At 40.9% G+C, this 21,596-nt stretch overlaps 2 protein-coding genes across 3 annotated transcripts; one reads left to right on the top strand and one right to left on the bottom strand.

Annotated features, from left to right (window-relative positions):
- Positions 1-5,738: 5,738 nt before the first annotated feature.
- Positions 5,739-11,209, top strand: LOC118418432. Of its 2 annotated transcripts, none has more exons than XM_035824332.1 (4): positions 5,739-6,152; positions 6,528-6,711; positions 10,584-10,674; positions 11,081-11,209. In XM_035824332.1, exons 2-4 carry the CDS (start codon positions 6,578-6,580, stop codon positions 11,192-11,194), a joined length of 339 nt encoding a protein of 112 aa, XP_035680225.1. In that variant the 5' UTR covers positions 5,739-6,152; positions 6,528-6,577; the 3' UTR covers positions 11,195-11,209. The 2 variants fall into 2 exon arrangements, with proteins under 2 accessions (XP_035680225.1, XP_035680224.1); XM_035824331.1 differs by having other exon boundaries at positions 5,745-6,152; positions 6,528-9,801.
- Positions 11,210-14,870: 3,661 nt separating this feature from the next.
- On the bottom strand, positions 14,871-21,508 carry LOC118418332 (dolichol-phosphate mannosyltransferase subunit 1-like). Its single transcript, XM_035824207.1, has 9 exons — positions 21,353-21,508; positions 20,699-20,798; positions 20,234-20,267; positions 19,922-19,998; positions 19,604-19,629; positions 19,109-19,204; positions 18,742-18,810; positions 18,113-18,227; positions 14,871-15,830 (listed from the first exon to the last, which is right to left on the bottom strand). The coding sequence occupies exons 1-9, from the start codon at positions 21,460-21,462 to the stop codon at positions 15,726-15,728; spliced, it is 732 nt and encodes a 243-aa protein (XP_035680100.1). The 5' UTR covers positions 21,463-21,508; the 3' UTR covers positions 14,871-15,725.
- Positions 21,509-21,596: the final 88 nt, after the last annotated feature.

The raw sequence follows: 21,596 nt of genomic DNA, 5'->3' as shown, positions 1-21,596 counted from the left end.
GGGCTTGAGGTCGCGAGAATAAGTCATTACGCGTGAAGCCTGTCCATCTATTGCAAAAGTAGATGAACATCTTTGGCAGGACTTCATTTTCGGACACTACAAACCGTGTTTTTTTGTCATAAATATGAATAGAACCAAGCGGGTTCCCCTAGGGTGAATGACCGGGTTTCCACTAATGCATATAATAGATTGTAATTGTGTAAAGTTACAAGCTGTGGGTGGGTAAGCGACGTGCTACGATAGGTTACAGCTTTATTTGTTCAAGCAATTGAAACAGAAACAAATCGAAGGAGTTGTCATTATATAGTGATCACATTCAGATGGTCTTGTTCTCACTCATATTCAGTAAACGATTAAAATGGGACAAAAAACACTTTGACAACGACACCCTGTCTTCTAAACCAGTGCCGACCTCAACCTCCAATACTCAGTGATTACTTGATCTCAGCATGCCCGAGGCCACACACACTGCCTGTGCCTATAATAAGATCATTATTTTATCGACCATAGCTTATCGTTTCCCTCCCTTACCTACATTTTGAGCATTCCACAACCACAAACGTACACCCCACACAAGTCGTAGGCAGTGGTATGCAACACCTGTGGTCTGTGAACCTCAGTTCTAATATTGATTTACGCTTTGGTTCACAACACTAAAACAGTACGTAAACGATTGCTTGGTTACATCTGGCCTTCCCTCCAGCAAGTCAGATCTTGAGGATTTGGTGCTCACGGGGCCCCGTGCCCCACACAGCTACTCAATACGCAACGTATTTCCCCATATTGGTTTTATACCTTTGTAATCATCATTACAAGAACATTGTTGTTCTTAATCCAATATGTCACATAAGTATCGGGTCATTTCAACTTGAGAAGGATCGGAAGCTTGAATTTGGCACGCACTTTGCGTTGTGGACGGAAATAGCGTATAAAATCTCTACAATGTTGATTACCGTCACAGAACTTTCATCTGAATGTGAACCTATCTGTTCATCATAGCTTAGCTGTTTGGTTTATAACATGTTGAACCTTCGTCGTTCAAAACAAACGGTCTAAGTACAATTGAGAAAGCTTGTGATTTAAGGAAAGCGTGTGGTGATGATAAAGAAATAACTCGTGTGTATATAACGAACATAATAAAAAAGGCAACTATACACGTTGTAACATTCAGAACAAATGACATAGTTGATGACATCAAACCTAACTAAATCTAAGACGGCCGTAGTGACCACAACAGTCAAACTCGATGTTCAATTATATCTCCTATGATTGGGTTAAATCAAGATAACACCCACGCACTGGATTACGTGATTCCTGTAGTTGGTTATTTACCGATACGGATTTGGAGATTAAGGAGGCTTACCGCACTTTTTTCCATGGCACTCGTACCGGTGGGTCCAGTTGAAGGTGTTGGGCAGCTCTTTGATGAGCTCGTGGTCATGGTCGTTCCTGTCGTCGTCTGCCTCCTCATCACCCCCACCTGCCGTGAGCTCGCAAACAAACAACAAAACAAACCCCTTCCAAAACAACACCTTCCACCCCGCCATTTTGCACCAATGTAAAACAAAAGAAAACAGTGACTTCAATCAGCGATTGCCGCAACTATTCAGAAACAGTAGGAACAGCACCTTCCTGGTTCAGTCTACGGCTCGCACGAGCAGCATCTCCAGCTGTGCAGCTCTGCTCCTGCCGGGTGTTTAACCACGACGCGGAAGGAGCCTCTGTGTTTATACGGGGTTGTGGGTCCCCCTGGTGCTAAAATAGTAGGGTAGGCAGGCGGTCAGGTGGCTAAAGGCGGAGCCATTATCTCAACCGGGAGGAAATTTGACTCCTGAACCGGCGCTCAATGCATCCGTGGGCGCAATTATTTATGGCCAACCAGAGGCTGTTGGCGGACAGCCTGCGATACTGCAGGAGCCGGGTCAATTCAACAGGAGTGCTGCAATTAATTGGTGACGCTACCTTGACAGATGGTATCGCCGTCCTTGCCTTCGCAACGTAACACGTCTGTTGGCAATTGCCGTATCTTGATATTCAAGTACCTTTTAAACATATTTATCATTTGAATGTAGGTTTTCTCTTTTTTAATTTTCATTCCGAAAAAACACCATTACCTATGTATGATGGAAAGCGTCTTCGCTCTCGCAAGTAGTGTTGGCAATTCCAGTATTTGAATATTCATGTAGCGTTTAGCAAACTTCTCATTTGAATGCAGGTTTACCTTTCTTCTTAAAATCCTACATAGAATTACATAAAAAATCTAGTTAAGTTTAGATCATTTTAAAGATTTGATTTGTCAAAGTCTTTACTTGTTCTCGTCGTTCCAACGATTTCATCAATAAAAAGTCTCCATCACCGTAATTGCCTTTAATCGCTTAGATGATCCGTTGAGAACAAACCTTTGGACTTTTCGATTCCACAGTATTTATGTTGGAAATAATTATGCTGAATATCATCATCAATCACTGTATTCTGCATCTATAGTCTGCAAAGTCCTGTAGCTGCATTCAGTCTTTCTTCATCCTTTTCCATTGTGCTTTGCATCCTGCAAGCTTCCTTAGCCCCTGGAGTTTCTTTGCTGTTGTAGGAAAAGCTCGACCTCTGTGCTTTAGGTCTGCTTTCAGCAGGCTGAGCAGGTTGACACAATGTCTTCCCTTGCGTGCCTTGAATCTGTTGGAACCTAGAATGGCGAATTCAATGCTGAATAGGCCATGTTGAAAATCATTGGCTACCAAGGGTGCGTGGGTTCCACCCTGGTTGCCATAAAACAGCGCTCAGCGGTTACGGGTCTTTACTGAGCTCCTAGCAACATCGAATTACGTAAATCGAATTAGCCGGCCCGGGGAGTTACGCCGCCGCGCTGTATTGCTAGCGCCGTACTCTGATATAACTAAGTGTACGTGGGTTCTTTAAACGCGGTGGGTCCTTTAACGTGCTTGAGGTATGGTTTTCCTCAAACATGGGACCTTCATTTAAAGTTCTATCACAGAGATGAAGCTAGGCAGTCTTTTCCACAGGAGCTAAGTGAGGAAAGTCGCGTTAAGTGCCTTTCTCGAGGGCACAACATCAGATACGAGCCCGGGATATCTCGGTTCTGGTCCAGACACTCTAAACACAATGCTACATGACGCCACGCACCTTGTATTTGCGGGTTCAACTTGACCCCGGCCAGGTCAAGATTTTTTTAGAAAATATCACTGAGTGTTTTCTCTGTCTTAATAGCGTTCAGGACGTATGGGAAAGATCTAGAGTATGGTGCTTGAACACATAGAGGACTAACCCCCTGTGCGCAGCAGTGCTTTCCCAGGTGTGTGACCCAAGAGCGAGACCTTGCTGAGATGGGATGCACATGAGAGGGGGTACAACGGACAGCAGCAGATAAAAAAGTGTAGAGAACAATGCCGGCCCGCCTCACGACGTTGATGATGACTCAAGGGCTATAGAAAGGAAAATGGACATTTCCTTGAAGATGTGCGAAATATTAGAACTGATTAATTATGACATTTACCACGAACTTCTGCGGTTTCAATCTCAAGTGGCACTGGGTATGTACATGCTGTGTCGTACATGCCTGAACACGACAGGCGTGTCCTGCTCACCTGAGTTCACCTGAGTGGGGACGCGTGAAATATTGTTACATTATTACACCCATGCGTCTTTGTCGGCATCTATAGTATCTGTTTCTACAACCGTACGATAGATGATAATGACAGAAACGTCCTTGTTCAGCAACTATAGATAAATCATCGATATCTTTACCACAGACCAGTGTTGGGATATTCCTACTCTCCAAGCAGAGGTTAGACTCCGGCTGTTTTTTTTCATCATCATCATCATCCTATAGCTTATTAATCAGCCGTAGGGGCAGCACAACATGTCATGCTGTATCAATAGGCATTGTAGTCCCCTGGCGGCGCCTATCTCCTCTCTGTTTTTTTTTTTACCTTTTTTTATCCGTTTTTATAGGGCTTTCTATTTTGTATTGTATCTTGTATTGTCAAAGTAGAAAGTAGAAAGCCCGATAAAAACGACTAAAAACGTTTAAAAAACAGCCTCTACTTGGAAAGTAGGATAACCTCTACTTGAAGAGTGGAACTGTCCCCGTTCGACTAACGCCTGAGCTGAGTTGGGTTTGAATACTCCCGCAGGCATTACGGTTGTCATGGTGTGCACCTGTAAGAAATTAGACGCCATTGGCTAAGGAAGTTTCACGGTCAATGTATCAAACTTTCAGAGATTTTCTGCCTCATACCGTACCCTAATCTCCGCTACTGTCACAGCTGGGCAATCCTTTATACCACAATCGTCCCCAAAAGCTAACAATTCATCAAGTCACCCTCCTGTATCTCTAACATATTACGTTGATTTTTATCAGAATGAACATTATGTAATATCGATGTGCGATTACGTCTCGTATCGCAAGATCTGAGTATTTAGGCTGCTTCAAAACACAGAATGATTAATGTGCAGATTGAATTATTTATGAGCGAAGTGATTTATCTCCTTTTTCTCTACGCCAAGCTGTGGATGTTGCTGCAAATCCGCTTTTCAGATCATGTCTGAATCTCTTGTATGTAATCACCGTAGGCGAACTTTCTTTACAGATTTTAAGGCCTACTTAGTTGTCTCATCAGTGTTAACACTTTCATGATGCTTAACTTGTAATCAGTATTTGTTAAGAGAAGGGCTTGTAGGAGAAATAGTTGGCTTCTTCCTCTGTCCTGTGCGGTGTTATCATATCATTCAACTTTACACTTTGTATTTTTTTTTTGCAAATAGATAAATGAATAATGAATGACTTGATAATGCTCCAAATGGCTCTCCTTAGTAATATCCCTTTTCACCAGCCAGCAATCGTTGCGATCGTACAGCAACCAAAAATGATATGTTTTTTTACCCTTGATTTTATAGTTGGAATATGATGCTTGGAGCAAGACATAAAATTGTAATGTAAAAAAACAGCAAAATCCACAAAAAGGCCAAAAAATGTACAAAATTTTTCTCAATATGTGAAACTCGTTGGGCGATATTTCAGATCCTTTTACTTGGTCGCTTTGTGGTCACACACGTGGTGAAACGGCCCTTTTCACCGCAGACTCTGGTGGCTATGGTTGTAGCCTACACTGTGTCATCAGTACAATACCCCATGTAGCCGTAGAACTTCAATTCAACTAATGCTGCAGAGCGCGATAGCTAGGGTTCTAACGCATTAAGCGAAACGGCCCTTTTCACCACTGCCACACACTTTACACGCCAATTTCCTGATTGGGCAGAAGTACCGACAGGAAGTAATTATAGTCAAAGGGAGGCGTAATATGTTCAGGTTCAAACTGTAGTCTCGTCATCATTAAACGATAATCAACATTCTCTCGTTATCGTAAATCTGAACGGCAAGTTGATGAATAGATGAGGTCTGTGGGTATGTATATACTAAACGTTATCCCACAACTCAATGAGTCTCTTACTAAAAATCAATATAGATTCAATTGATTTTGTCTTGTAGGCAAAAAAGAGAAGAGGCAGTCTATACGTTACACTAACTTTATCAAATCAGAGACTTGGCAAAGTAACAGGGACTTGACTGTAATGATGAACAATAGAATGCAGTAGAAACTGAACTTTGTTGATGCTACAACTCGGTAGAGTAAGACTGTGTGAAACGTTATGTGTATCATTAGAACATCTGTCACTGATCGTCAGTTCTCCCGCTTTGCTTATAGCTGACAAGCTGACAATGGACGCCACATGTGTAGGCATTAGTAAAAACGTCTGTAATATATTGTCTGCTGGAAAAGCTAACGTCAATGCTATTTGTTTCGTCATCTGAACCTTCGTGAACTTTGAAAAGCAAATAACAGGTGTACACACCTGTCTAACTCGGTCTGGTGCATAGAATGTCACTGGGAGTGAGAGGGTTAATAGCAAACGTTCTAGACATATATGATACATGATGATCAGGGACTTGCCGATACAGCCTACCTGGAACAATGTTCTGGGAACGAGAACAAGGTTGTGGGACATGTCACGTGATCACGGAACTGTCGTCTGCGAACTTCAGCGGTCGACAAGATGTCTGATGTTAACTGCTGAAATTGTCGTATCTAGTCCCTTCCTGGATCAAGAAGACTAATTTCATCTGTCAGATTATTGGGGTAAGTTATCCTAGGGTAGATTAAAGACGTTTATACTTTCGATTCAGTGCGGGCGGTAAGATATTAATTTAACCTGGAATGAAGAGTGCTGTAAGTTTGGTCTTCCCGACTACAGTTGTTGTTGATCAAGCGGTGGTCAGAAGAGTTCAGAGACTCTATTTATAAACTCTTGGCTTGTAAAATTGAATGTAATATAAGCCTGTATCGGGAATCATCAATTTTATAGGACATTTGTTTGTTCCTTAAATTGTGTGACATGCCTAAATGGCTAGCTGCTCGTGGGGATTATGGAGTGGGGAGGGGGGCATAAACTTGACCGTACATTTAGTTTCGTATACTACAGACTTAACAGGTGGGTTTCATTTTGATTTTCAGCTCACAAAAGCCCACCAAGCTAAGCCCCCATAGAGAGAAAGAGAAGGAAAATGGAAGCCGTTGGTCAAACCGAGCTGGACGGACACAATCACATCCATCTAAACGTAGGAGGACAGTGGTATAGTGTTCCCAAGTGCGTGGTGGGACGTTACAGAGAGTCGAAGCTGCACCAAGCCGTATTCCGGTATGGTTCCGATACTAACGTGTTGTTTGTTGAGGGGGACGGAAGAATGTTTCAGCACGTGTTGAACTATTTAACAACTGGGGAGTTAGTGCTGCCCCCACAGTTCAATGAACACGAGCTGCTCATACACGAGGCCAGGGAAACATACGGCATCATGTCCCTTGTTGAAAAGCTAGAGAAGGCAAGAAGGAATAATTCCTCAGGAGAAAAACTGAATGATAGAAGACTTAGGATAGGACAAGATAAGTACAGGAGGAGATTGGAAATGTGCCCTGAGATGAATTCAGACAGACCATTCCTCACAGACATTGCTACATTGCAAAAGTATCCACTACTCAAGCAGAATTCGATTCTAGTTTGGCTTACAGAGAATGGCTATGCTTTTATCCATTGCAACAATGATCAATTCAGGCACATATTGAACTCCTGTCACCATGGAGTTGGTCTGATTCCACAAGACCATTCAGAAGCCAACAGAGCCATAGATGAGATAGGAAGATATGGAGTCACTGACAAAGCAAAGTATGGCAATACTCAAAGAAATATAAAGAAACCTGGGTCCAAACTTGATGAAATTGGTCAGGACATTTGTCCTCCCATCTTCATTATGGCTATAGAAATATTGGAGAGATTCTACTCCACACAAGATCTTGGGAGGTTAGAAATTTCACCCACAAAGGATGGCAAGGGCCTTGTCGTCCATGGATCTGGAAACGTGTTCATGCAGGCGAGTCAGTGCTTGGGTGTAAGTAGGCTCCTGCTACTTGAAGAGATGTCTGACTTCCGTGACATGTGTGAGGCAGTGAAGGTCTCCAATATCCCTGCACTTGTTTCTGCTGTGGAAGACTTTCAAAGGTTGTCTCTCTTTGTTCATCCAGTCAAACAGAGCCAAAAAAGCCAATGTACTCCACTTGCTACAGATGGGGTGGTAGAACACAATGGTGACACTACTATCCGTTCTTCCTTTGGACCTGAAGTAGTGACTGTTTATGTAGGAAACCAGAGTTATGCAGCAAGCAAACACATGCTAACGGAAGCTGCCAGGCAGTCTAGGATCCCTGAGTGTGTGGATAGTGTGCTTCATCTCAGAGGTGACGGGGAGATGTTTCGTCACATCTTAAACTACTTCAGGACAGGAAAACTCATGTTGCCTCCAGACTTTGCTGAGCATGAGTTACTCCGCTGTGAGGCAAATCACTTTGGAGTTTCTTCCATAGTCTCTAGGCTACATCAACCAAGTAAGGTCCAAAAGAAAGCCTTTGGTAAAGAGGTAGAGGCAGTTGTTGGGGCAAAAAAACAAAAGAGGGCCAAGAAGAAGAGAAAGCTGTGTAGCTGTCCAGAGTGTTTTTCCACTACAAGCAATACAGTCCCTAGCAGCAGAGAATGTTCTGAAAATCTGTCCCAGTCAGTCAGTATAGAATCTGAAATGGTGCCAAACCAGCAGGACGGGACGGATGTGCGTTACACGCAAGGTCCCGTTGGGAACAATGATGTGCCAAGCAGCAGAAACAGTCCTAGACATTCAGTCTTCATTAAGATGGCTAAGACTGGTGCAGGTAAGACTACCATCCTACAAGGGTCTCCTTTGTCTGCAACAGGTAAAGATAATGGCAGCAATCAGCAGAAATTGACGTTTTACCAGGGCAGAGCCTCAGTTTGCCAGGTGGGCACAGATGGCAGGCTACAGATAGAGTTGATACTATCCAAGCCTAACAATGGTCAGAAGCCTAACTGCGTTCAAAGAGAGAGCTCTGATAAGAATGACATCACCAATCATAATGGAAACTCCAAAACCTTGATGGAATCCAGGGAATGCTGCCTGCCATCAGCTTCACAAAGGCTGGTCCAGATGTCCAAAACAGTGTTGGAGATGACAAAGACAGACATTCCATTAGCCAGGAGACAATTTTCCACAGATAATATCATAAATCACAGCAACTGTTCATCTCTTTCTCATCCAGCAAAAAATGACAGCAAAGTTGCAATCAAAAGTGATCACTCGTACTCACATCCTCCAAGCAAGGTCAACAAATCAGCCCCAAACAAACCATCCAGCTTGAAGGGAGCAATGAAACCGCCCAAGTCCAAACAGAAACAGGTTACAATGGCAGACCCAATAGCTGAGAGTCATTGCTATGAATCAACTTCAAACTCCAGTCAAGGTGAAGTTCGGTGTGAAAAAGCTGAGGACTTTGGGTACATCGCTGTCATCAAACATCCACATGTTCACGGGCAGCATAAGGAGAAGGGTTCCCCATACAAACCACTCGCAACAAGCAGGTTGTACGTAGGCACACAGGATCATCCCATAGGAAATGATGTAGCAGTAATGTCACTCTTGAACCACACCCGGCAACTGTGTGTAGACACAACACAGAGAATCCACTTTGAGAGGGATAAACCTACTGAAGGAGAGGCATACCCAGTCATCACAGGAAAATTGACCAACCTACCTAAAGAGGAGCAGTTAGATGTTGAAGGAACTGGCCATGGAATGCACACTGTCAGACAAACAGTTGCACACTCAGGCAATAACATTACTGCATATAGCCAGTCAAGGCCTTGTGCTGTAGCTGAAACAAATTCAGCAATGGCATGTCCAAATGAAAAACATTTGGTCATCGGTTTGGGATTGGTTAGTAAAAAAGTCCCAAAGACTGCAAAGAGCCCAGATGCAAGCATTGAATCCACACCAAAGGGGAGCATCCATCTGAGGAATCTTACCAAGCTTTGTAGCCAGGTGTCTTGGTTACATAGTGTTCCACAGCAACCAGACATCACTGCACATAGTTCACTCACAGATAGTTACAACGAGAAAACAGTCTTGGGCATTTCAGACCTGGATTCGATGAAAGAAAATGCTGACCCAAATATTAAACCTACATTGGAAGTCAGACATGCTGAATCATCAAAAGCTCAAGCTCTGACTTCTGGGGACATATCAGTTGGAGTGGCTGGAAGTCCAGCAGAAAGGCAATCAACTAAGTTGCCTCTGGCTTCAACACCTGTTGATGAGGGGAACACCCATCAGAAGTATATCCTGCTCCCCCTATCTGCTAAGGATGTGGTGTATGCCAGGATGTGTCACAGGTATGTGTAGTGTTGAGTTGTTAAAAAATTATTCTAGAATTGTGTTTACAACTTAACTTGGAAGTTCATCTGTGTTGGTAGAAGTTATTCTGGATCAAGATTGTACTGTAATTTCCAGCACAAAAATTGGACTTACCCAAATTTTTGACTGTCCAGAATGAAATGAGCAATCCATTGCTAAAGTAAGAATTTAAAGTAAGAATTTTGGACTCAGACTACTTCACATGGTTCACAACCATCCCTCAACAGAAACGGGGATGACTTTCTGCAACCTTAAATCCATTGCTCACATGTTACATCACAGAAGCAGTTGATTGCTCATTCCTTGGATAGAGAAAATTTGAGTAAGTCCTAATTTCTTGTGTTGAAAATTACCATTCAACTTTAGTCCAGGATGTTTTCATCTATGCACTGCACTGTAGTCCCAAGTGTGTATGCATACTATTATTCACTGACAGGTACGTATACATTGCTGTATGAATTTGATGCTTATCCAGTATCCTCAGGAGTTTGAAGCTATTGAGTGAAGAAGATCTTTAAAGTACCATATCTCAACCAGGAAAGTAGCTATCAAGACGTTCTGTTCAAACGTACTATTTACTTCTGATTCATTTAGCCATGAATTGCTCTTGGTTATATTGGCATAATGCCAAATTCATCCCTCTGGGAAGTTAAAATGCTTACCTGCTACTTAACAGAGCAATGAAACTTCATTACAATGTAATCAACTGAAGTCATGGCCTTAAGGCTAATGAAAACAAAGTGCACTGTGCATGCTCCAGGTTTCTCCTTGGAGTCATCGAGGATTCGAAGAAGCTGGGAGATGTGCCAGAGCTTACAGCAGAGGTAGCCAGACTTGTGCACAGACTCTGGGTGAGTGTGCAATTAATGAGAAAGGGATTGAGGACATCTAAGTACACGCAGGGACAATTGTAAAGTGTATTATTTATGTTCAATTACCAGTGTCAACTTGAAGTTACAAGTAAGGTAAGAGATCACTGGTGGATGATTGTCTAGCAGGTTCTAAGCATATTGATAAAACAGGAATTTGGCAAGGATTATGTTGTTGATGATGAAGCTGTAGCTGCTAGAAAGCCTTTAAAATTGTAATCCTCAGTTTTCATTATTTTGTTTTCAAACATAAAATGTGTTGTGCTGTGGTGAATACATGCAAGGCTATGTATGATATGACTGCCAATAGACAATCATGTATTGTCAGACAAGACATGTGCGCAACACCAAACCGTATAATTGTAATCTTTTCCAACAATTGCCACAGAATGCCCATTTATCACCTTCCACCTTCGTGGACTGCTTGTCTCAGCTGGCACCCTTCAAGTCCCACACCTGTATGCACCTTACTCCATGGATCAAGGTAAGGACACTCAGGTAGTATGAACCTAATCCATCAGTGACAACCCGGTCCCTTCTGAGAGCAGCACAGTCAGATGAAAACTAAATTGATGTCTGTGGGGAATCGGCAAGCACATGAGACTTCTGACCCGACAGGAATGCATGTAGTGACAGATCACATTGTCATTTTCCTCCAAGGAATTTGCATTCAAAATGTTCTGTCAGACTTTTCAATATAACAACCTTTGTGTGACCGGGAGTTTCACAAACATAATTCCACATCCCTAATTCCTTTGCCATTGAGCACATTCAAGTCTGACGTTTTCGGTTGGAGGCACATGTATTGATTAAATGACTTTGTAGGTTATGCAAATTTCATTCTTTACTAACTTAGAGCATTGTCAATATTCTTGAATGTACATGGATAGTATTACCTCTGGCATGTGTGACTTCTTTTTGTCCTAAAGCGCCTAAACTAACAACTGACTCCACATTAAGATAGATTGGGTATCCGTTTGCTTGTAACCTGAAGGCTATCCTAATGACTAGCCTTTGTACTGAATGGCTATTTGTCTGAGTTAGGTGTTGAAGTGGCATTAAACATTATGACCACATATACAAGGGAGAGGATTTAAAGAATTATATTTCCTTTTATGTCAAATTTGTCCCAAGTTGTTTCATGTATTGCTCCTTATTATGTAGTTGTATCTCAAAGCTCTGAAGGCATCTTACTTAGACTTAGCAGCTCCAACAGCGTCAGGGTACTGTTTATACAGTTGTTCATTGAAAGCTTTCCATTTATTGAGGGAAACAAAACTTGGCATCTATCAAAATACTTATTGTGCTAACTCATATTCCTCATTAAATATATTATTGGCGAATGTAAGAAAACCTTTATTAAAAAGACTGCATATTCAAGACCCCAAAGATTGGTCTGCATTCAACTGGCTCCATTATCCTACTTTATTTTTTACATACAGAAATCTTGAGCTGGAGACAGCCCTGTGGAAAAATCAAAATTGACAAATGACAATCAAAATTTCTTTTCTCCATCCAGAGAAGTCTGTGTCCAGCCAGATGGTATGCCCTCAGCATTCTTGAGCTTGTGGAGAAGCACCCTTCAGCCTGCTCTCTCACCACCAGCAGGGTTGCAGACAGCTTGTAACAGTTGGAGATGTGCCTTTACCATTTGATAGATATACACAAGTGGCCAGCATTCTACAGAAAGTTGTTGGATGTAAAACGGTTAGTTCACCAAGTTTGTTGGTTTGTTCATTCTTCTAACATTAGTTGTCCAAAACATTGCAACATACATCAATGAAGGTTATAATCCAGGTAATAAGATATGCCAAATAGCAATTACTCAAGCAACTTCCAAAATCATATCCAGTTACTTGAGTAATTGCTGTTTGGCATCGCAATATACAAGCGTCGTTGCAGCTGGCTTTAAGGTTATGCTTTGCTTTGATTGCAATTTTGTTAAGGTATAAAACTTTCATGTTGCATTAAATGTGTTTTAAAGTTTACAGAAGACCATTAACTCTTAAAGAGAGTTACTGTAGCTATCTAATGAATGATTGAAAGAGTCAATTTTGCACTCTATGTACTCTAACTAGTTTTTGAATTTACTTTTCTTGGACATCAATTATTAAACTGTTAGCATTTGATTGCACATGGTGAGGCGATCTATAAGGCAGCCAGTGCAGTCTTGGTGCCGCTATTTGGTATGTATGGTTCTCAAACATTGAATACTGTTTTAAGTAAGATCTATTTGACTATTAAGATTCTCAAGCTCTTCAGTGATTGATGATACAATATAACTTGGGGTTATCTCAGCAGAGTTTTGTCCTGCATTCAAGAATTTTCTTTACCAGCCCCAAAATTATGGCATATCATGTAACAGGTGTTGTATAGGTTTGATAAAGTGTTGGCATTTCTTGTCTCTTTCTTGTGCCAAAGTTGTCTTTATTAATAGTTGTGGACACGTCCCAAAGAGATACTGGTAAAAGTCTAGATTGAACCCAATACCCAATACCTGAAGTACCTCTGGGGATGGGACTGACAAAGATAAACACTTGCAAGAGAGGGCAAATGTTCATTTCAGATCACTGTCATAACTGGGCTATATCATATGTATAAAATGCATCATTGTTTTAAGTAGCCACAAATGGCCTTGTAGTTAACGATCTATATATTATAGAATCTTGATGACTTTGCTACTTTACATTCAGTTATAATATGCAATGTTCAGTCTTTGTATAAATGCTTGATATGTACAAACTTGAAGGTAAATGTGACTTCCCATAGCATTTTTGAGACAATAGTGGTTTGTCTTGGGCAAGGTATTGTATCATAGGCAAAGCCCATCAGTCTCTTTTTACCACATGCCCCTTTTTACCTCTCTAACCAACTTGAAAGTTAGGTCCCAAACCTCTGGGTGAATCTTCAAGGTCATGTAAAGTATCTTTCCCATTAAGGACTGTCACAGTACATATATCTGAGGAATCAAACCCCTGAACTCTCAATCCCGTGTCCGCTAGCCTACTATAATAGTAAGCACTCGGATATACCCACCACTTCATATCCACATGTGATGAAATAGGCCTTTCCACCCCAAGCCTGAAAGCCATTCTCCATGAAGCCCATGCAATCACAGCATCCCCATCAAAATGTAATCCCGCTACCATTATCCCTCCAATAAAGCTATTTCTAATGACTATGCCAAGTCTTTTGGACAATAAACAATTTTCAGCAGGGACATCTTTGAGCCTTATTGCAGAGAAAAATGGCATGCCATTAGGGAGGCACTGCCACAAATGACCTAGATTTTGGGCGCATCGGGAACTTACTGCATTTATTGCAATGACACACGCCCATGGCACTGGCATACGATCCATGAAATCTGTTACAAATATGAGATTCTGAAATTGCCCGAGAGGATTCAAATAAGTTTACAGCTGAAAGGTATTTTTCTCCGAGGACCACAAGCCACTGGCTGCCAAAATAGTGCCATATTAGCTAAGTGAAGAAGGCATTGAGGTCGAAGTTTTGAACTAAATCCCTCCTTATGGCACTATTTCTGCCTGTAATGTTTCCCTGGAGGGATACAGTATATCAGTCTGAAGACAATCTTTCCCTGGTGTCATCATCAGTGTCAGAGATGGCAATCCTGAAATACAACCTTCTCACTTCATCCTCTGACTTGGCAATCTCTACCGTAATCCTATCGAGAGAAATCTCTGCAGGGCGGCATCAGGGTACATCCCATCGAGTATAACTAGTGTGGTAATGTCACACCATCTGCTATACGTTGTGTGAAGTGCCAGTAAATTGTCATGTGAAGTATGACAACCTGCTGAACTTGACTTCAAAACCACATCAGTGTAAATGAGTTTTTTTTTAAGCCTTGGCATTCCAGTCTCTTAAGGCTATACTGTTGCACCTCTGGGATTTAGAATTCCACTGTATGACCTTTGTCACAAATGCTGTGTATGTGCTGTGTAGTTTGGGGTGTAAAAAAGCTTTTCTGATACAAAGTCAGACATCAAACTGTACAGTCCTGAGGGATACATGCACCTCCCAAAACGCAAGCTGCCATCAGCCAACACAACCCTGCCACACAGTTTTGTATACATCAAAGAAAAGCAAAGACACCAAGAGCTAAATGCTGAATATGTACATCGTAATGGATTCACACAATAAGGACAAGACAGGCATTCAAAGTAGGTTTTGCATTATTCAATGAAATTCACCTGCCTTAACGATCAAGAAAATAAAAACAAATGCTTTGTTACATTGTTGCTAACAAAGAATTTGCAAATTGTACTGCAGCAATTTGTTGAATTAAGTCCAATACAGTAACACGTTAATGTTTATATCTGAGAAACGTAGGTATTACAGGTGATGATAAAAAATCTTAGAACTTATTTAACAAAAAGTACTTAACGGTAATCGAGTAATTAGCCACATTTCATCATTGGACAAATATATCTTAGAATCTTTGCAGCAACAAAGTCATACATTTTGGAGATAAGGAGGAATGTTCACTTATAGTTCGAAGTACATAAAAATTAAGACCACAATTTGCTACTTATCCCATCTTGACATTATTATGCCTGCATTTCTTGATAGCACCATACAGAATTTCAAACTTTACCATCTGTAGCATTGCACAATAATCAATACGAATGTGCTAGACAAATTGTACAGAATCATGACCTTGGCAAAGTAAAACAAAATCAGCTTGACTATGCAAACTTCATACTCTCCACAAGATGGAGCTTTTATGCACAGGTTGAGTCTTTAATTTTGTCTCAGATGTGCATGCCTTATGCATACCAAGAATGGTCTTACTTGTACATGTAATCGTTCATGACTTAAGACTTGAAGGTCAGATGGTCCTTAGTATAAAGGCATTGTCAATCAATGGACCAAGGCACAAATGTGTGAAGCACAGCAATGTGACTTCAATTACAGAATCCTCCATCAGCTATGATAAAATGTCTACAACAATGCTAAAAACAAGAAGGCTGTTTTTACGTAATATCCAAAAGTGAAATTACTCTACAGCCTTACGTAGTGGCAAACAGGTACAGAAGACCTTTAGCAAAAGAGATGACCTCGTTCCCGCCCAGTTTGGACTCTCCATACACCCTGTCAACAAACGTGATGGGGACCTGCAAGACAAACCATTTCCTGTAAATGCCAAGTCATTAGGGGTGGGTACCGGTACAGAAAATTCAGGTCCGGTTCAGGTCCAAAAGATCAGGTCCTGAACCTGGACCTGATGCAGTATGACTCATACCAATGGTCCATTTCAATACAAAGAAATCTGTTTGGTGGAGTATTAGACTTACACTGACATTTTAAAATCATACAACGCTAACTGCACCTGTACGATTGGCTGTAAAACTTGGTAGAAATTAATATAAACTCTACTCTATTTCACTCTTGTTATTTTCTTCCACCTGCAAGCGCCAAAACGTGTGAATGCCTGATAAAATAATCTGATAATTTTCTAATCGGTACAACAACCGGTCCACCTAATTTTTTCAGTTCCGGTTTTTCTGGACCGGTCCAATAAGAAAAAACGGTTTTGCACCGGTACGGCGGTACGCTGTACCGATACCCAGCCCTACAAGTCATTCCTTTATGGTGTCATTTCCTAATAATGGACCTCAGCTGACAAATTCTTCACAGGACGTACTGGAGAAATATAATTGTTACATCTGTCATTTCTATGTAACATCCACAGTAACACCGATACCCCTCAGTGCAGTTCCCCCGCAATTATACCCCACCTAGCCTTGCAATCAATTTTCTCTGGAGCCACAGGTGTGCTTGCTGCGAACCAGCTGCCCAAAAGTAGAGCGGTCGTTGACTTGTGTGCCGAGAACGTGTCAATAATGGTTGCAGCCATGTTGTGTTATATTGATTAACATGGCGGGAACACATTCTTCAGATGTATGTTTAATGGCCTGACATGTAACTGCCTGAGTGAATGATTACAAGCATCTGTGTGCTGTTTTAAGAGAAGAAAAATATCAATACAGGCCAATACCATATTGACCTATCTTGGTGAGGCTGCATTTTGTACAATTATCCAAGTTTAGCCAGCTGTCAATTTTTTAGTTACATTATCCCCCCTTTCCATTGCCAGTTTACTTGATGCACAGACCAACAATACTTTGACATATATTACGATAAAACCTAGACTTTTCAATGTTTAACATCGATTATTTAATTACCCTCCCTAACATGGTGTACAGTGCTGCCATAATTATCTAAGTTTCGATGCTGCTGTAGTTTGGTATTAGTAATAGTAGTACTGACTGTGATGTTAATTTCACAGTAATCATGGCTGTCCAAGTTATCTCTCATTAGCTAACCTGTCAACCCACCAAAGCCCCAAACCAAGCACCAGGGCTGAATATCTGGTGGGTCACAAAACCAAAATGGCACAAAGTTTCTTGGCAGCATAGTGTTATCAATGATCATCATTTCAAAGAACAATAGACAAGCTTCCTAGTGAAACATTACCCATCATCAAAAAATTACAAAAAATAGACATATGATTGTAGGAAATTTTGGCACTTTTGACTCTTTTCAGGAATGAATAGTTCACATTATCAGCCCTGGTGCACAACCCATCAAATGTAAGATCACAGGAAATGGGGTGCCATCATAATGGATGATAAATATAAGCTTTCAAATGAATGATTAAGCAACAATGGAGATATGACTAATCAAAATCAAGGTTCCAAACTTTTGTGTTATGTTGACTGCGTGATTCAGCTTTATGCTGTGAGGAGTGATCTGTGTGCTTTGACTTCAGGTATGAAGGTAGGGGATTAATTTGGAGTGACTGGCTCTTGTCAGGGGAAGGAGACCAGACTAAAGAGGCGCACTTGCGGCATTGCTGGGTTCGGAAGATACTCAACAAATTTTCTTACTTGCTGGGTATTTTGTCGTCTTCTATGTCATACTTTTACATATTACGCAATATCTGAATTATAAAAAATCAGAGAAAATAACAAAACAGTGACGCAGTGAACGAACACAGCAATGCTGCAAGTATGCCCCACGTCCGGTGAGAGTGCACCTTTAGGGGCTTGAATGAATAAATGATGATCAATAGGGAAGCTTTAGTATTGAATTGGCAAAGGATGTGAATTGAGGTGGCACCAATGCTGAGGTATCAAATTACAGGTAACAAATGTAAGCCCCAGTACTAGGGCACTAAGGCCTAGGTCACATTTCCAAACCAGGGCCCAGCCGTGGAGTTTTCGGGAGGGAAAATAATGATATAGAAGACACCAAAATACACAAAATGTCAACATAAGATTCAGGGGCATAATTTGTGTATATTTCTAGGTATACATTTAAATTTTTCGTTTCTTAAAACATCCCGGCCGGGCCCCGGTTTGGAAGTGTGATCTAAGCCTAAGTGGTGACCCACCTCTCCTATAGTAAAGCCCAGCTGTCTGGCCCGCACGATCATCTCCATCTGGAAGACATAGCCCTTGGACACGCAGCTCTCCACCAACTTCTCCAGCACGGCTTTCTTATAGAGCCTACCAGACAAACAAACAAACAAACCAGAGGGGGAAGTGAAAATGCTGATAAATGGTATGCTTCCCTTGTAACCCAACATAGTCAAATTTGTCTGGTCTGGTTTTGTTTGACCTGCATTGACAGTGTACACGTACAAAGTATATGTCCCACTCTGGTTTCTCTGTGTCTTCACGTACATAAGTACAGTACAGACCATGCAGGGGGGACACTGCAGAAGGGATGCGTGAAATAGGTTGTTTTTCACAACTCTTCTAATATTGAATTCTGGAAATTTATACATTATGTTTTTATATACAAATGTATTCTACAAAAACAGTACAAAGGATGTACAATGTTGCAAAAACTAAAAATTGTCCACCCAATTTAACATACACAGGGAAAACCTGGGAGGACTGAAATTCATCAACACAGCAATGTATTGGCATACAGATATGAGAGGTTCAGCTAAACATTACTGCGAGTCCAAGGAACAGTTTATTGCTTCATGTAGCAACATTTACACTCAAATCTTACCTGAAACTACCAGTCAAGTCAGATGCTCCTGGCCGCAACAGGACCTGAGTCAGGTAGTTGGCGCCTCGGCTGCATATAAAGAAAATTCAGTTCTAAAGCATTATATTGCATAATTGAAGTCACTTGCATACAGACTTACACACAGCAACATGTCTGAAAATCTTCAGTGTTCTGCTGAACAGCTATCATGCAAGTTGACCAATTCAGGTTCAGATTTTATGTACCAGTCATACCTTTCCAAATATCTTTAGAACATCCAATAATCTGTACTGACTAATTAAGCAGGATAAGATCAAAATCAAATGTCTCTATAGCCATGGTCTTCATGCCCATGTGCGATTCATCCCACAGTATTCTGTACACACACCTGATAAGTTTCCTCTTGAGGTCCCATCCATAGACACCCCCACTTCCCCTGTATCTGGTCCCGGACACTACGTCATAGTTTTTCTCCTGTTGTTTGCTGGAAGACAAGATACATGAACATGTATAAGTCATGGCAGAACAAGGAAATGTTGGTTATTATGTGTTAGGAAGGACATAAAGCCTTAATAAAGGTGTGTAGCCTCACCAGTATAGATCCACTGGGCAGAGCCACTTGAAAGTATGGTGTAAAGACTTGCCAACTACTATCCGCCAACATCAGGGACCCTCACAGCAGTATAATCAAATATTGGAGACTATTACTGTTACTATTACCAGTAAATGCCCTCTTCCATATTCAGAAGTTCCTTCTAATGAATTGTCTCATACTGTTTCAAATTTCTCAAATGAAATAAGAAATAATACAGACAGCTATTTCAATGTCTCATCTTATGGATGAATTGCTCAGTGTTTTGTTTAGTAAATTTCAGAAACTCACCTGATGAATTCTGGAATGAACTTTGGCTGCAGAGGGAATACAAACATCACTATCAGTATCATGAGTTATTCATATTCAAGACACGATTTAACATGATGGTATGTCCTGCTTCTGCACCATTGCTTTCACCAGTGAACCAATTCTGAGGTAAGAACAGGATAGTATTTTATTAGTTACTGATAAGATGTTCCTGAGACTACCAGGAAGTTATTTGTATTCTGTTGCCCCATTTCATTTGCCATATATATTATTTTGTATTTCCAGTTAAAGCTTTCATTTGAAACATCTTCCTGACTGTGATTTGTAAAAAAAACTTACATGGTGAGAGAGATCGGCATCCATGATGATGATGTAGTTGCCTGTAGCATGCTTCATGCCATGGATGTAGGCAGTCCCTGCAGGTAAAGGACAAAAGTAAAAAAAAATAGTTTCACCCTTTTTCTGACTCAAACTTATGCTTTCTATAATATAATACCATATTGCCAAAGTAGCCCATCCATCCATATAGTAACAAATACAAATACCACAAACTTTTCATGATATATACAGGCAAAGCCTTTTCAGACTTCATAGCTCTACATCAGTTGGAAAATATGCCTTGATTCTTTTACCTGAGTATGTTGTACTTACCTAGTCCTAGCTTCTTCGCTCTTGGTCTTAGCACCTGAAAAAATAATTTCATGTATTTAATTTATGTATGGCATATAATTGTTTGGACAGTATTGCAATACGACACTATATTTACAATATGGGATCAGTGAAAACAGTAGTGCTAAGCTTGTCTTTGGTTAGGAATAGTAATCTTGTCAACCATACTGCTGATTGTTTAAAGAGATTAGTATTAAACAACTTTGCAACTCTGATTTCTTAAGTAGGTTGCGAATAAAGTCCATCCCCTAGTAAAAAAAGGCCCTACACCATTTGGTGTGTAGGGCAATGCCCAACTCTACTTGTATTGCCCATGGACCACACAGTTGTGCAAACACTATGTGGCAAATGGAGATTGTTTTGGCCCATGAGTTCCTGCCTACTTTGAGATATGGGACTACATATGGGTGTACAATATATTTCATTTTCAGGGTAAACTGTACTTACAATCTTGTCCTTGCCATAGATCTTTTCCAGCTGCTGAGCCACCTCCAGAGTACCATCTGGGCTGCCGTCGTCTATCACTATAATCTCAAAGTCATGGCCACTGGAAAACAACAAGAGAAACATGATGGAATTTTTTGGCCATTACTCTGTAGATATATAGACATAGATAGATACATGTTGTAGGGGCCACCCACCCGTCATAAGATTAAATAGATAGATGATGGACCAAAACTGGAGGAAGAATGGAGAATTGATGAGTTAGATGTGAGTGATGTTATCCTCACTTACAACACCTTACAGAATATGAAGTGAAAAAAAAAGTGAAATAGAAGAACAGAAGTTCATGGTTGCAAGAAAAATAAGTACGGGTCATTAACTTTACATTGACTTTAATTTATTTAAGATTAGAACAAAAATCTGGATATCAAAGCTTAGCGACATTGCTGATTTAAGATAATCAGAATAGTTGTAACTGGAAATACTATTCATTTTATACAGAAGATATACATGTAGTACAGAGAGAGTGATGCAATTTTCTAACGGTACAAGATGCCACATCAGCAAAATTCGTGCGGTCGCGATGCTCAGTCCGGCCTCCCCACCCGCTAAGAAGACGGCGAATTTCGCAAATCTAAAGACACACAAAGGCCCTACCTTTCCTGGAACGCCCTGACGAGCAGCCACACGATGAGGGGCAGGTTATCCCGCTCGTTGTAGGTCGGAAGGAGCACCGAGTACTTATCCGAGCCTTTCTTCGACGCCATGATCACTGAGGACGATGCGACTATTTACGAAGGGTTGGTATATCACTTCTCATAATAGGGTTTTAACTTATTATCAAGTATGAATCTTTATCAAACGTTGACTTCAATTCTTCTAAATAGTTTAACAAATTTAT

This window comes from Branchiostoma floridae, chromosome 6 (assembly GCF_000003815.2).
Source record: "Branchiostoma floridae strain S238N-H82 chromosome 6, Bfl_VNyyK, whole genome shotgun sequence".
In the NCBI taxonomy this organism is placed as follows: Eukaryota; Metazoa; Chordata; class Leptocardii; order Amphioxiformes; family Branchiostomatidae; genus Branchiostoma; species Branchiostoma floridae.
Note: the sequence above shows the minus strand (reverse complement) of the source record. Positions and strands in the feature narration are given on the sequence as shown.

Coding starts and splice junctions, on each gene's coding strand:
- LOC118418332 (XM_035824207.1), bottom strand. CDS start 21,462: ATGGCGTCGAAGAAAGGCTCGGATAAGTACTCGGTGCTCCTTCCGACC. Junction 20,799..21,352: donor GTCAGGGCGTTCCAGGAAAG/GTAGGGCCTTTG, acceptor GTTGTTTTCCAG/TGGCCATGACTTTGAGATTA. Junction 19,205..19,603: donor TTCATTCCAGAATTCATCAG/GTGAGTTTCTGA, acceptor CTTGTCTTCCAG/CAAACAACAGGAGAAAAACT.
- LOC118418432 (XM_035824331.1), top strand. CDS start 6,578: ATGGAAGCCGTTGGTCAAACCGAGCTGGACGGACACAATCACATCCAT. Junction 9,802..10,583: donor TATGCCAGGATGTGTCACAG/GTATGTGTAGTG, acceptor TGCATGCTCCAG/GTTTCTCCTTGGAGTCATCG. Junction 10,675..11,080: donor GACTTGTGCACAGACTCTGG/GTGAGTGTGCAA, acceptor CAATTGCCACAG/AATGCCCATTTATCACCTTC.